General features: G+C 32.7%; 2 protein-coding genes across 2 annotated transcripts in view; one reads left to right on the top strand and one right to left on the bottom strand.

Annotated features, from left to right (window-relative positions):
* LOC108475203 (purple acid phosphatase 15-like) overlaps nt 1-2253 on the top strand; it is a 48202-nt gene extending 45949 nt beyond the window's left edge. The window contains exons 5-8 of the mRNA XM_053026345.1: nt 813-1146; nt 1226-1634; nt 1718-2002; nt 2110-2253. Of these exons, the coding sequence (XP_052882305.1) occupies nt 813-1146; nt 1226-1634; nt 1718-2002; nt 2110-2253 (1172 nt within the window). The remainder of the gene's footprint in view (nt 1-812; nt 1147-1225; nt 1635-1717; nt 2003-2109) is intronic.
* A 641-nt stretch (nt 2254-2894) lies between these two features.
* LOC108475718 (PLASMODESMATA CALLOSE-BINDING PROTEIN 1-like) lies at nt 2895-6325 on the bottom strand. The gene is made up of 3 exons (XM_017777702.2): nt 5905-6325; nt 5763-5796; nt 2895-3519 (listed from the first exon to the last, which is right to left on the bottom strand). Exons 1-3 carry the CDS (start codon nt 6215-6217, stop codon nt 3270-3272), a joined length of 597 nt encoding a protein of 198 aa, XP_017633191.1. The 5' UTR covers nt 6218-6325; the 3' UTR covers nt 2895-3269.
* Nucleotides 6326-14681: the final 8356 nt, after the last annotated feature.

Here is a 14681-nt window from a genome sequence, read left to right as displayed (position 1 = left end):
CTTTAACTTAACAAGCTCCGCTCCCCTAAAAAAAAAATCCTAACTCCAGCCTTAATCATCTTGATTTTAGATTGGTACCAAGTAGATTAAGTTCCGTTCTTATTAAAACATTAGTGTGTTTCCTTCTATTTCAACTAATACCAACTTATACCGATATGTACCAAACAATATTGGTAGGATTGAGAAAGAAATAGAGAAATTGAACTAATTTTTATTTATAATTATTTTATAATTTAAAAATAAAAATATATTTAAATAGTGATAATAATTCAAATTTTATATTATTTCAAAATATTATCATATAAGAGTTATTAATTTATTTGAAAAATTAATTTTTTATTTTTAAAATCTTTACAAAATAATATCTAAAGTCATAAAATAAAGTATATTTTATCAAGATAAATTTAAAATTCAAAATTAATAGATCGAGAACCAAAATAAATCCAACTAAAATAAACCCAAAATTAATAGACCAAGAACCAAATTATCAGGAAGATATACCATACACACTAATACCAATACTTACCTATAGCAAAACAAAATGATATATCCAACGGTACCATATAATCATAAAGTAAATAATAATAGAAAATTATTTAATATACTATCAGTGGAGTTTTTAAATTACATAAATAGTTTGAGAATTTGACAAGTGTATTATAGAGTGTAATAAAATATTAAAATTAATTATATAAATAAATTTCATACTTGTATGATTGTGGAGTCTAAACTTCTTAGAAATGTATCCCATAATTACCCAATAATAATTCTCACACCCTTAACAACTCCAAATGGAACTGAAATTTTTGCAGGTTTAAAACCCAACACCTTATATTACTATCAATGTGGAGACCCTTCAATCCCAGCAATGAGCGATGTTCATTATTTCCGAACAATGCCGGCCTCCGGTCCAAGGAGTTATCCGGGAAGAATTGCAATCATCGGAGACTTGGGGCTCACGTATAACACAACTTCAACAATTGATCACCTTATGAGCAATCACCCGAACCTGGTGCTGTTAATCGGCGATGCAAGCTATGCCAACTTGTATCTCACCAATGGCACCGGTGCCGATTGCTACTCTTGCGCTTTCTCCGATACTCCTATTCACGAAACGTATCAGCCTCGTTGTGACTATTGGGGAAGGTAAATTTTAACGATTTTTCATGGATTTAAATAGCGGTCACAACATGACATTACGATAGTATTTGTTATAAATGTGCAGGTTTATGCAGCCTTTGGTGTCTAAGGTTCCCTTGATGATGATAGAAGGGAACCATGAAATAGAAGAACAGATTGAGAAGAAGACATTTGCGGCTTATAGTGCTCGATTCGCATTTCCATCGGAGGAGAGCGGATCATCGTCGACATTCTATTATTCTTTTAATGCAGGCGGCATTCATTTCGTGATGCTCGGTGGCTACGCTGACTATAACAAATCAGGGGATCAATACCAGTGGTTGAAGAAGGACCTTGCAAAAGTTGATAGAAAAGTGACTTCATGGTTGGTTGCAACATGGCATCCTCCATGGTACAGTACATATACTGCACATTATAGAGAAGCTGAATGTATGAGGGTAGCAGTGGAAGATTTATTATACAAATACGGAGTTGATATAGTCTTCAATGGACATGTAAGTCGTGCTTTATAATGAATTAATTCAATTACATTCAGTCGAAGAGCTGATGGTCGTGTTCATTTGGTGATAATCAATAGGTTCATGCCTACGAGAGGTCGAACCGAGTGTATAACTACAACTTGGATCCTTGCGGTCCTGTTCATATTACGATTGGTGATGGTGGCAACCGAGAGAAAATGGCGATTACACATGCTGATGAACCCGGAAATTGCCCCAAACCATCGACAACTCCGGATAAATTTATGGGTGGGTTCTGTGCATTTAACTTCACATCAGGGCCGGCAAGTGGTAAATTCTGCTGGGATAGGCAGCCTGATTATAGTGCATATAGAGAAAGCAGCTTTGGACATGGAATCCTCAAGGTATATTATGCAGATATCTCATTAAGACTAGTTTCTATGGATAGTAAAACCGACATAAAGGATACTTTAATTAAAAAAAAAAAACATTAACAGCAAGTGTTTTGCAGGTGAAAAATGAGACTCATGCACTGTGGATATGGTACCGCAATCAAGATGCTTATGGGACCACTGGTGATGTGGTTTATATAGTTAGGCAACCTGATAGATGCCCTGTTGAACCCGACGTAATTAAAGTAAACTCCAAAGCTTAATTAAGTTGATTCATATGCAGTCACCATTAAAAAGTGATGGCAAGTAAGTTTAGGTTTGAATCTCGGCATCTGTCCTCAGACTATGATTTCTTTTATACCAATAAATATCTTTCAAAGCTATAAATACATATTAAACACCAAAATCAAACAGCTGATAAATCACAAATGGATTATGTACGTATGTATGTATGCATGTATTTTGGCAAAGCAAATAATTAAGGATTCAAAAGGATCATTCCATTGTGATATGATTTACAGGTTCGTAATTTTAGTTAAATGAAATAAGTTTGATGTAACTATGCATGTAGTACTTAAAATCTTAAAAGAAATAAATATTTTGTTGAGTGTTGTTGTGAGAGTTCCTTTCTCATGGAGGCCAATTTCTTATTTATAAGACACAAGTCTCTTGATTTGGTGTACTAAAATTAAGTAGAATTTTATGCAGGCCAACACGTATCTGATTTTAGGGTTAGTGTGCGTCTCTTGAGTATGAGTTCGTCTGCATGGTGGTGAGAATACTCATACAGACGAACTATATAGTTTGGCTAACTATATACTTACCGAAATAAAAGAGATCAAATCAGTCTTAATTGAATAGCGGATCGGTTATGGCTAACACCGTAATAAACTTAATAATCACATTTGTTAATAATAAATAAATATTTTTTTAATAACATTATTACAAGACATAATTTGAAAAATAATATATGCTTGCTTACATACCATTATTCTCGATCAGTACTCCAAGTAACACAAATATTGAAATGAATTTGTGAGAGAGCTAAGATGGTTGTAGTCTAATAGAGAGATTTCGATTGCTGGTAAAGAAGACTTTAGCTCCACTATCGTGCGGCCGTGACATTAGCTTAAGCTCCTCATTATGCTAAATGCGATCTCTAGATTAACCAACAATGTCTCCATAAAGTAGACAACTAAATGATCGATACCACCAGCATCCTTCCATAAATAGCTAGGGCTTCAACTTCTAACAAAAACGCCTCTTCCTATCCTTGGGGTCATGCATCAAGGTTTAAAAAGCTCCATATTGGATGCAAAATAAATGATAGAACAAGTAAGAGCATGATAGACATTGAGCTTGTGTTGACTGTACTATCAAATGAAGCTCTAGAGAGAAATGGAGGGCTGAATCCAGGGTAATTGAGCCCCGGACCGCCACCTCCGCCATTGATTGGTGTGGTTGTCGTAGTTGGCACATTCGGATTGTTCCACGACCCTGGTTTCGGCATAGCTGTCCCTCTGGATGTGCTGGAAATTTCATAACTTGAGCTGTTAAAATCAATAAAATAACAGTGACAAAAACTACAAATAATGATGGAATCCAATTTGGTTGGTAATTTTCAAATAATAGGCATAAGGAGCTATTAGCTTTTGCTGGAGCCCAGCAATGCGCCCATGGATAGAGATGACAACAAGGTGAGACGGGACAAGTTTTTGCTCGATTCAATTTCGACTCTATTTTTATATTCTCTGTTTCGATTTGTTTGAACTCGATTTTATTTAAAAATATAAAAATTAAAAAATTAAAAAAAATTATTTTAGTAAGTAAATCAAGGCAGACAAATGGAATTTTCATCTAAATCTTAACTCAAATTGATCTTGAACTACCCATGTATAACTCCGGTATCCAAATATTTACGAGTGTTTTTTGACTGTTGGATGTCTTTCAAGAAAAGAGTACCCATCCAACGGTTGAAAAAGTCCCACCTAAACAAGACAGTAGGAAAACATTACAAGCAAAGAAGTGACCAACAGACATAAATAAGCCTGGAAACGTTAAAGGTGTAAACCTTCACAAAGTGACCACTGCATGTAGGACACGAAAATGGACGATCAGAGATCTCGCCGAGAAACACTTGTCAGACATCTACTCAATTACAACATCACCATGAAAGGCTCGCACCCCCTTGAGAATCAAAGGACTATGCAAAGTTGATTCATGTTTGTTAATTAGGGTTTAAACAATATCTTATTTTGCGCCTTTTTGTTTTTCTGTCTTTGATCCTCTTACAAGCCACAAGGGTTTCAATAATAAATTACACCCAGCTTCAAAAAGTTATTAAATGAGCAATAAATTATTTAAAAATTTTCATTGAAGCAACTAAACTATTTAAAAGATTTTATTTAATTTACTGAGCTGTTAAGTTTTTTTTTTTAAATAAAAAAGAGGTTCAACTAGTAAACTTCAAGTAACGATTTAGTGACCGGTACGGTGGATAAATACCCGCCGATGAGTAGATCCAAGTTGATCTGACGGTTAGTGTCGGAGATCGGAGAATGGAGAAGAAAACTGTTTGGATTTTGGTTTATAGATTCGTGACGTTAAAAGTTATTTCATAAACAAATTAAACTGTAAAAGAGAAGGAAAATGAAAGTTTTTTATTGGTGCAAGCAATGCAGACAAAGAAAGCCATACAATAGTAATGTTAACAACCCACTAACTTAAATGAAAATTTTTGAGTAGTTTAGTGACCATTTTATAATTTTTTAAAGTTGACTGACCAAAATGTAATTTTACTAATAGTTAAGTAATCTTGAATGTAGTTTACTTTTCAATTAAATCTAAAATAAAGTAAGGTTATACACTCTTTCAAGGTGTAATTCCTTTGAACATAATTTTCTATATTTATAAGAATAGAACTCAAAATTTCATTTAAAGAATATCGAACTTCTTCTCACTCGACCCAATAAACATTGAACATAAATTGGGTGCAACATAAAAACTTCTTCAAGGGCGAAGCCGGGAAAAAGTTATATAGGGTCGAAATTAAATTGTCTATATCTTTATAATTTTTAAAGTATTAAATAAATTTTTATCATTTTTAAGGGAGTAAAAGTGCAATTTTAACTCCACTAATTTAAATTTTTTAAAAATTTAAAAGGTCAAAATAGAACATTTTAGGGGAGCCGGGCCCTACCAACCCCCCTAAATCTGCCTTTGAACATCTTAAGATCATTCTTCATAGTACTACTCTCCTCCAAATACACTAAATCTACGAAATTCGCTAGAATAAATTTAACATCCATTCATAAATATGATATATTTAATACAATAATTTAAATCAATATAATCATGAAATAGCTCTACTTTTAATACTAGAAATTTAATCCTTTATTTTCTTATATTGGTTTTTTTACTATGTTAACAACTAAATTTCAATTATTAAATTAAAAGAATAAAGAGAGATTAAATTCTTAACAAAAAAGTAATAGACTAAATTTCAAAAGTGAAAAAAGTATAGGTACTAAGAGCATTATTAAACCAATGTAAATATCAGCTACCATTTACTATCAAAAGAGTGCGTGAACCACAAGAAATTAGACAAAATTCTTTCTAAAGCCACACCAATTAAAGAAAAGGAAAAAAGGAAAAGGAGGAAATGTACTAATGTTCAAAATAGTGGAACCCTCATTTTTGCACATAAAATATTTAAAGATAATTCCTTTTTTTTTTTTAATAATTCAAGAAAAAGAAACATGCATAAGCATACCTTTGAGGAGATGGGTACATGCAAGATCCATAACCTGCAAAACAGAACAACAAAATAATCGAAAACCCAGTTCTAAAAACCACTCAAAAATGACAAAAAGAAGAAGACAGAAACACAATTGAAGGGTTTTAAAGAACAAAACTGGGATCAGTTTTAGCAACAGTGGCAGTGCCAGCAAAGTCACAAGAACCAGGTGCCTTTGCCCTACGTTGATAGTAGCTATTATAAGCATAGGAAGCATGAGCTTGGATTGTATTTGGAAGGAAACAAAGGCCATTTGATTGTATAGGGGTGCAGTCTGCACCAGAGGCACATGCATAGTCTAGTGCATTTTGTAGAGCTTGGCTACTGGCATCACTTCGAGCCACACACCAGGTTTGGCCTTGAACAAACGAGAAGACGTTTATTAGCAATGGGAGGAGCAACAATACTAGCTTTAAGACTGGTATTGCCATGGATATGAGTTTAAGTTGGTAAAGCAAAAGAGAAAAAAATTAAAAAAGGAGGAGTATGGAGAGAGAAAGGAGAAATAGAGGGATTGGAGGGAGGGCCTCTTTCTGTTTCTTTTCAGCTTTTCTTTTGTATTTATTCTGTTTATATAGGTAATAATACTTCTTCCGTCATCCTCAATTTCGATATTAAATAAATTAATCTCTCTAAAAAAAAATTTAGAACAATTTAATCATTATCTTAACACTCTTTTATCTGCCTTGATGTATAATACGATTAGACTATATTACCAGTATACATATATAACAAAAATTTCAATTACTTTAAAATTTCAAATGTCCAAACATTTTATAAAATCATAAAATGAAGCTTTAAAAATCAACCCACCTCACCATTTATCCAAAATCAAAAAAAATTTATTCGGATTATTACACAGTTTACATGGGTTTTAATTTGGATCTTAAAACTCATTTTTAAAAACCCTTGAGCTTGAAACTGATTGGTTCGAAGCGTTTGTCCAATCAGATTAGTCTTAAAGGCACCATCTCCAATTGTTTTGGGCTTTCTTCATCGGGTATTAAATGAAAATTTTGTTGTTAGTATTTTAGGGCCCATTTTACTATTATCTAAATAAGATTGGCTAAATTGCACTCAAAGTTATTAAATTATTAGTAAATTTATATTTTCTGTCGCTTAATTTTAAAAAGCTAAAAAATATCATTATATTATTCGAAAATTTTCATTGAAGTCATTGAACTATTCTGAAGTTTTTATTTAAGTAACTAAGCTATTAAGTTTCTTTTTAAAGTCCAACTAGTGAGCTCTAAATGGTGATTCAATGATTTGTATGGTGGATTAGTATCCATCGATAAGTAGAACATACCTTAAATTAAAGTTGATTTGATGGTCAATTTCAGAGATCAGAGAAGAAAGTTTTTTAGATTTTGGTTCAGAAATTCATGACATTCAAAATTGTTTCATGAAAAAAAAATGAATTGTAGAAGACAATGAGAAGGAGAGCTTTCAATTAGTACAGGTGGTGCGAATAGAAAATGTCATATGTAGTAGCGATTTTAACAGCCTAGTGACTTAAATAAAAACTTTTGAATACTTAAATGACCAATTTGTAATTGTTTGAAGTTGAACGACCAAAATATAAACTTACTAATAGTTTAATGACCTTGAACGTAATTTACCTATAAATCTCTGTTTTAGCTTTCAAAAGATTATTTGAATTTTTAATCAAATAAAGGTATTCAAATTATATTTTATAAAATGTTCAGATTTGTATTAATTTCTTTAATGATGAAGCAAAATGGAGTATGATCCTCACGCTCAATATTATATCCTCCAATTATTAGCAGTAAGGATTATTCAAGTGTATTAATTAAAATATATTATATTAAATTATTAAAATTAGTATGTAATATTTTATAAATATTATTATTGAAAAGTAAAAATAATATAAATATTTAATTTTTATAATGATGATAAATTTAGTATATGTATATATGTAGCAGATCTTCCAAAGAACGAAAAGAAAACAGGGACCAACTCATTTACATTAATTATTGCCGGCAATTGTTACCATTTAATTTTTAAGTACTAGAGGCCAAAAAATTAAGATTAAATTTTTATATTTTAATTTGATTTTAAAATTTTGAAAATTTAATTCTGGCTCAAACAGTAACAATACAATTTGTTAGGTCAAATTTAATTATTAATCATGTATTATGCATACAATTATAGATTTAATCTATATTTTCAAATTAAATAATTGGTTTAATTCATTATTTGACCTTTGAAGTATACTAATTTTTCCATTTTGGTATCTAATTTTTTATCCAATTTGATACTTAACATACACCCTTTATCTATCATTAAATTTTACATAGAAATTAGTCGGATATATATTTATATTTGTATTGTATTTACGACTGTACCAAATATGTACTAGTGAAACTTTGAGAAAAAAATCTTTAACTTGGTTATAAAATATAGTTAAGAATAGTGTATAAAAAAACTTAGCCCCTATGCTATGCTTGAATTTGAGAATTAATCTCTATACTTTTATTTTTTATGTAATTTAATATCTCAATTTTATAATATTGTTAGTTAATTTAAATACTTTATTTTAATTAAAACAGTAATTTTAATTTTTAAGAATATTTAACGCTATCAAAATTATCTCATAAATTCATATCCATTAAAATATTATTTTTATATTAATTTTATATTTTAGATGGAAGAGTAATCCAAACTATAAACAAATTTGTAGCCGAATACAATTGAAAATAGAAAACAGCTAAAATTCTTAAAATGTTTAGGGGCTGCCGCCCCTTAGATTCACCTTTGAATACGACAAAATGAATGGAAATGGGATACGGTGGCATCTTTTCAAATTTAGAAATTAAAAAAAAAACATTTATAAAAGGAAAAAAAACCAGAGCTAAAGGAACATATGAATTCATAATAAAGAGATGAACTTGTCGCATGTTGTTTCTTCCTCGTAGCTTTAATAAAGTTCCTTTATGATTACTTGTGGGTACCTCTCCGTATACAACATATGCTGAATTCACAGGGAGTCAAAGGACCTCCTTACAATTTCATCCATGGAAACAACAAACAAGTTACCAAAATGAGAATGGAAGCAATGAGCAAACCTATGGCCTTGTCGCATGACATATTTTCTGTAATGGCCAATTTTTTGCCCAAACAAACAAGCAAAAAATAAAATCTACATAACCAAATTCCAAGTCCATTTACAATGTTAAACACCCCAAAAATCAAAACTACCCAATTACAATAACTAAACCTACCCAAACCCAATACCCAAAACCAGCCCAAATTAAAACTACCCAAACCTAAGCAATTTTCAGCAAAGAAAAGTGGTGATGAACCCTAGTCGTCACCCCACCTTGGCCACCTACGCCACTACTAGTTGTCTGCCACCAGTACACCCACTTGCCTCCACCACTCTATACCTGCAAAAGAAGACAAAAAAAAGGACAGCAAAGAAAAACACCAAAAAATAAAATTCTTTGTATTTTTTCTTTGGATTTTGGGCTATATAAAAGCCCTATGTTCCTTGTGCCAGGGGGAATGGATGGTATTTTGGAGAGAAGAGATTGTATTAGAGGGGATTGTATTACAGAGATTTTTGGGAGAAATCAAAAGGAGAAAACAAGTTCAAAAGGTGTTTGTCCTTATTTTTATTTATTTATTTTTTTTATCTTCTTTCTATTCGTTCGTTTTATCAATTTTACAAATATTTTAACAAAAAAACTTGCAAAAAATATAAAAAGGGAAAGAGGGAAGGAACTTACGGTGTTCGTTTTCCAACATCGTGGATTTATCGAGGAAGCCACCGCCAAGATCGGTGGCCGGAAACCGAATGGATTCTTGAGTTCTAGGGTGCTTCTCATTAATTTTTGAAGGTTTTTGGGTCGTTTTAACCCCAAATCCGGTCTCTACTCGAGAAGAGAAGCGAAAAAAGGCCTCGATAGACAACCGGCGTGACGGTTGATGGCCGGTCCGATGACTGGAGGAGGGGAAGGGTTGAGAGAGTTGAGAGCCTTCTCTCTATTTTGAAAAATGAATGTAGGGTGGTAGGGTGATGTTTTAACTCTTTTTTTGTTGTTTTTTTTTAAAAAAAGTTTTTTTATGATAAAAAAAAGAAAATAAAGTATGGTTTTAATTAATAATAAAACAAAATGGTATGAGGAAGTAGTTTTAATTAACAATAAAACAAAATAATATGGGGAAGTAGTTTTAATTAACAATAAAACAAAATAGCATGGAGAGTGGTTTTGATTAATAATAAAACAAAGTAGCATGGGGGGAGTGGAATCAGCTTTTTTGCTTGGGACCATGCATGTTACCTTTAATTGGGTAATTTACGCAATTGGTCCCCTCCTTTATGCTAGCCTTCAATCGGGTCATATTTAAGTTTTTTATATTATTTTAAATTGGCCTTGCGATCTGTCTTTGTTTCAATTTGCCCCCTTTGCGCGGTATTTTAAGATTTGGGGCATTTTTAATTTTAGATCTCGGATATTTATACGCAATTAATTTTAGCCCAAAATTGCTTTCAATAATTTGTTTTACTTATAAGTTATCTTTTGGATTTTGTTTCTTCTCTCAATTAAGTTTCAGTTATTCTTTTTAGAATAAACATGTTTCTACATATTATTTTGATTTCATACTTTTCTACATATTATTTTGATTTCATACTTTTGTAATTATTATTTTTCTCTTTTCTTTTTTTTTCACGTGCATACTGCTTATATGAAATACCTTTATATTATTATTACTACTATATGTATATATTTATAATATTACTAATAGTTTATTTTTACATTATTATGTATATACCATGTAAATATTTTAATATTATATTATGTATACATTTTATATATATATATTTTAATATTGTATTTTTATTGTTTTGCATATGCCCTAATATTATATCGTTTATATATTTTTTTATTTCCCATATTATCTTACTTTATATATTTTTAACTATATCATGTATATGCTACTAATATATATCTATTTATGTAGTATTATTAATAGTTGTTTCTAATATTATGATTATTTCTAATATGTATATATTATGTATTTACCTTCAATATTATATATCGTATATTTCTAATACTATTACGTTATTACTACTATTACACTATTATTATATTTTTACCCATTACTCTTTAAATACACTTATTTTACCTTTTACTCTTCACTCACTATATATATTATTTACTTATCTATATATTCACATACATATATATAATTTTACACATCATTCCAAAATTTTTACTTGTATTATTACTATTAATATTATTATTATCTTCACTATACTATCATTCTTTAGTCTTAATAATGATTGTTTATTTATTACTAGTTTTTTTAATCTCGAATATTTCCTAGCTTATTCGTTATTATCTTTTTATTCGTTTTATTCATTTATTTGTTACCTCGAAATAAGATTTTTTGCAAATAAGGCAATGCTTGGTGTTTGGAAATTTCGAGAAAGTAGTGCCCTAACTTATTGGGTTGCCACTTTTCTTGTTGAATTCGAATAATTAGTACCCTTCTAAGTTTTTTTTAGAGGTTTTCTAAATGCAAGCCACTATCTTGGAATTTCAAAGCAATATGTCCTAACTTATTGGATATAGCGTTTTCTTTGTTTGAGATAGGAATTTCAAAAAGGATAACTTAATGTCAATACTTTGACGCTAGTGAATCCCAATTTTCAAAGTTAAAATATTTTAAAGAGGACTACATCTTAATTTTTTTTCTTTCGACATTAAAGACATTTGATAATCAATTAGGTACCAATTTTTGGGCGTTACGAGGGTGCTAATCCTTTCTTGTACGTAACCGACTCCCGAACCCGTTCTTTTATTTCGTGGACCAAAACTAATGATTTTAAAACAAAATGTTTTAAAGGTGATCCAATCACACCTAAAAAGATTGGTGGCGATCCCGTCTTCGTTTTTAAAATCGATTCCCATTTTCCAAAACTCGATTTGAAAATGGTTTCGACAGCATGGCGACTCCACTGGGGATGTTAAGAGAGTCAGGCCATGTAATTGATTATCTCTTGTCTTAATGTCGGAAATTAAAAATTTTAAAATTTAATCCTCTTTGCATTACATGTGTTTGTATTATTGCATGTTATATTTTGATCGCATTGCATTTGCATTACCGTTGTGGTCACACCCTTAAGTGGGAGTGAGAAGCTACGCCTTTGTGAGGTTTTCGCCTCCGTGCAGGATAGTGGATCACTTTCGGGATACATCCGTACCTATGGTTTCGTGAGATTTTCATCTCCATGTAGCCATAGGAAAATGTATTCCCCTGAACTGAACTCGATTCAAATGAGCCTATAATGGGTGAGGATAGAGGAATCTGCTGGTTCGGGTACCTCAAACTTTAGAACCAACCCCATATCAAAGGACCATATAAGCCCAAATTAGACATTACCCTTATAAGTTATCGTTGAAATTTATTGATATCATGTGATACTGACTATCTCTTTTCTTTTGCTTGCATGTCATTTTGCATTTACAAAGATATCGGTTCACGGTCAGTTTCTAAGTTAATAAGTTTTATTATGGAGAACGGACTTCTTGATAAAGTGGAAGGCAACGTTAACGTCCACAGATGGTCTGAGCAAACTCAACTAGAAAAGGGAGATAGTATAGCTGAGGGATACATATCAGAGTTGTCAGATTACACTGGTATTAGCGTCACGCAGAATAATCTCCAAGAGCTTAAGGCAATTTGGGATCAGTGGGGCAAAGAGACTAAGCAATTATTTTACGGTAACTATGGAGACTTACCTTACTTGCTTGATGTTCAGATAGACGAGCACTTATTCAGAGCCCTTGCTCAGTTTTGGAACTCGGTGTACAGTTGCTTTACTTTTGGGGAGGTAGACATGGTACCTACTGTGGAAGAGTACACTGCTTTACTTCGTTGTCCCCGGTTTTAGAATGATAGGATCTATTCCTGAGCTCCTTGTGTCCCTACCTTTTGGAAGAAATTGATGATTATTACGGGGATGAGCAAGCAGTGGGTCACGGCTAGAATTAAAGAAAAAGGTGAGTGCAAGTGCATCTCGTGGGGCGCTTTGAAAAATTTGATTTTGACACACCCTGATGAGACAAAGAAGATAGATGTTTTTACCCTAAGTTTATATGGATTGATGGCCTTCCCTAGGGCTTTGGGATATGTGGATGAGGCAACCACGGATCTTTTTCATCGACTCAGTAAAAAGGTCACTTCTGTCCCTGTAATTTTGGCGGAAACATTTAGGTCTTTAGGTGCATGTAGGAGGGCTGGTGCTGGCAGATTTATAAGGTGTGCTCAGTTGCTTTTGGCTTGGTTCTACAGTCATTTTTGGTTGATAGATAGGGTGGTTTGTCGGGTTTACTTTGAGGATTATTCACCGTTGAAAGATATAGTAGCTTTAACCAGGAGAGTTGATGTTCCAGAAGAGAATTGGATAGCGTTACTTCAGAACCTTCAGTCGAAAGATGTCGAGTGGAGGGCTCTGTGGATGATGCCTGGTGAGGTTCTTTACCAATGCGGTAATTTTGATTGGGTACCCCTATTGGGGATTTGGGGTGCCATTGGTTATGCCTCTTTGCTCATACTGAGGCAGCATAGATTGAGACAGTTCATACCAGAGACTCAGGGATTGGCACAAAGTGAGTTTGTATATAGAGGAGTCGATTACAAGAGGAGAGTTAGTGAAGTTTCTAGTGCTTGGAAGAAGACTTGTCGATTGAGAGGAAAAGCTATTAGCTCCGCTACGACACCGAAATACATAGAATGGAGAGGTAGAAGAGTTAATGATAATATCCCTAAGCCAAGTATGGAAGGAGCTCGACCAATAGAGGAATATTTGCAAGTAAGACCCTCAGAGTTAGAAATTATGAAACAGGAGTTCGAGAGACAAAGCTTGGAGTTTGAGAGGAGGATAGCAAAGCTCGAAGAAGAAAAGATGTACTTGAGTTTGGACGTTGATGTTCAAAAGATGGAAGTCGAGAAAGAGATGAAAGAAAAAAGGAAGATTGAGGAAGATCGAGATGATCTAAGGGAACATTATAAAAGGGCACAAGTAGCCTTGAGGAGGGCGAGAGTAGGAAGATCTTCGAATCAGTGGAAGAAGGAGGTCTAAGAAGAAAAGGCTAGAGCCGAGTACTGGGAGAAGAAATTCCAAGAAAAGCAGGTGCAGAATTTGGCATTAGAGGAAGAGGATAAAGGATTTAAGACCAAGGTAATGGAACTTGGAAAATCCCTACGTTGGCACCAAAACCATAATTCTACGGTCGAGTTAAAGGAGCTAAGAAGCAAGGTTGAAGATTTGAAGGTGGCATTCCATGACGGTGAACTCCGATTTGAGCAGCTCAAGGCATAAGAGGATTATCTGAGGGGAGAGCTACATCAGGCTAAAGAACAGGTCAGAAAAAGGGATCATGTCATTGGTGAAGCCATAGCTCAGATTCGAGAGGTTGCTGAGTATGTGCAAGATTTGGCAATTCGAGCTGACGTATTGAGTCTGATGTATTCATCATCATCGGATGTAGGACGAAAGTTAGCCCTTTTATTAGATAGAGTTAAAGCTTTGGGCCTCAGGGCAAAATCGTATTTGTAATCCTCTTATATGTAAAGATATTCTTTTTCTAAATAAAATTTTCTAAATGAAGTTGAACCAGAATCGATATTCTTTTTGCATTCATGCATTTGCATCTCATAACATTTTATCACATCATTTGCATTCAAGGTTATAGAAAGACCCTGATTAGTTAAAGTTTACTTTCCAGAGAGGTAGAAAAGAGAGAGGTAGAAAAGAAAATCTGGAAATCACACACCCCTACGGCATTCGTACTAAAACTAAGAACATGGATCAAAAGTTCGAGCAATTAAAAAAAGATATGCAAGATCAAATGCAAGAGC

This window comes from Gossypium arboreum, chromosome 3 (assembly GCF_025698485.1).
Source record: "Gossypium arboreum isolate Shixiya-1 chromosome 3, ASM2569848v2, whole genome shotgun sequence".
In the NCBI taxonomy this organism is placed as follows: Eukaryota; Viridiplantae; Streptophyta; class Magnoliopsida; order Malvales; family Malvaceae; genus Gossypium; species Gossypium arboreum.
The sequence above is the reverse complement of the archived record's forward strand: the minus strand, read 5'-3'. Positions and strand labels throughout refer to the sequence as shown.

Coding starts and splice junctions, on each gene's coding strand:
- LOC108475718 (XM_017777702.2), bottom strand. CDS start 6,217: ATGGCAATACCAGTCTTAAAGCTAGTATTGTTGCTCCTCCCATTGCTA. Junction 5,797..5,904: donor TGTTGCTAAAACTGATCCCA/GTTTTGTTCTTT, acceptor TCTGTTTTGCAG/GTTATGGATCTTGCATGTAC. Junction 3,520..5,762: donor ATGTACCCATCTCCTCAAAG/GTATGCTTATGC, acceptor TGAAATTTCCAG/CACATCCAGAGGGACAGCTA.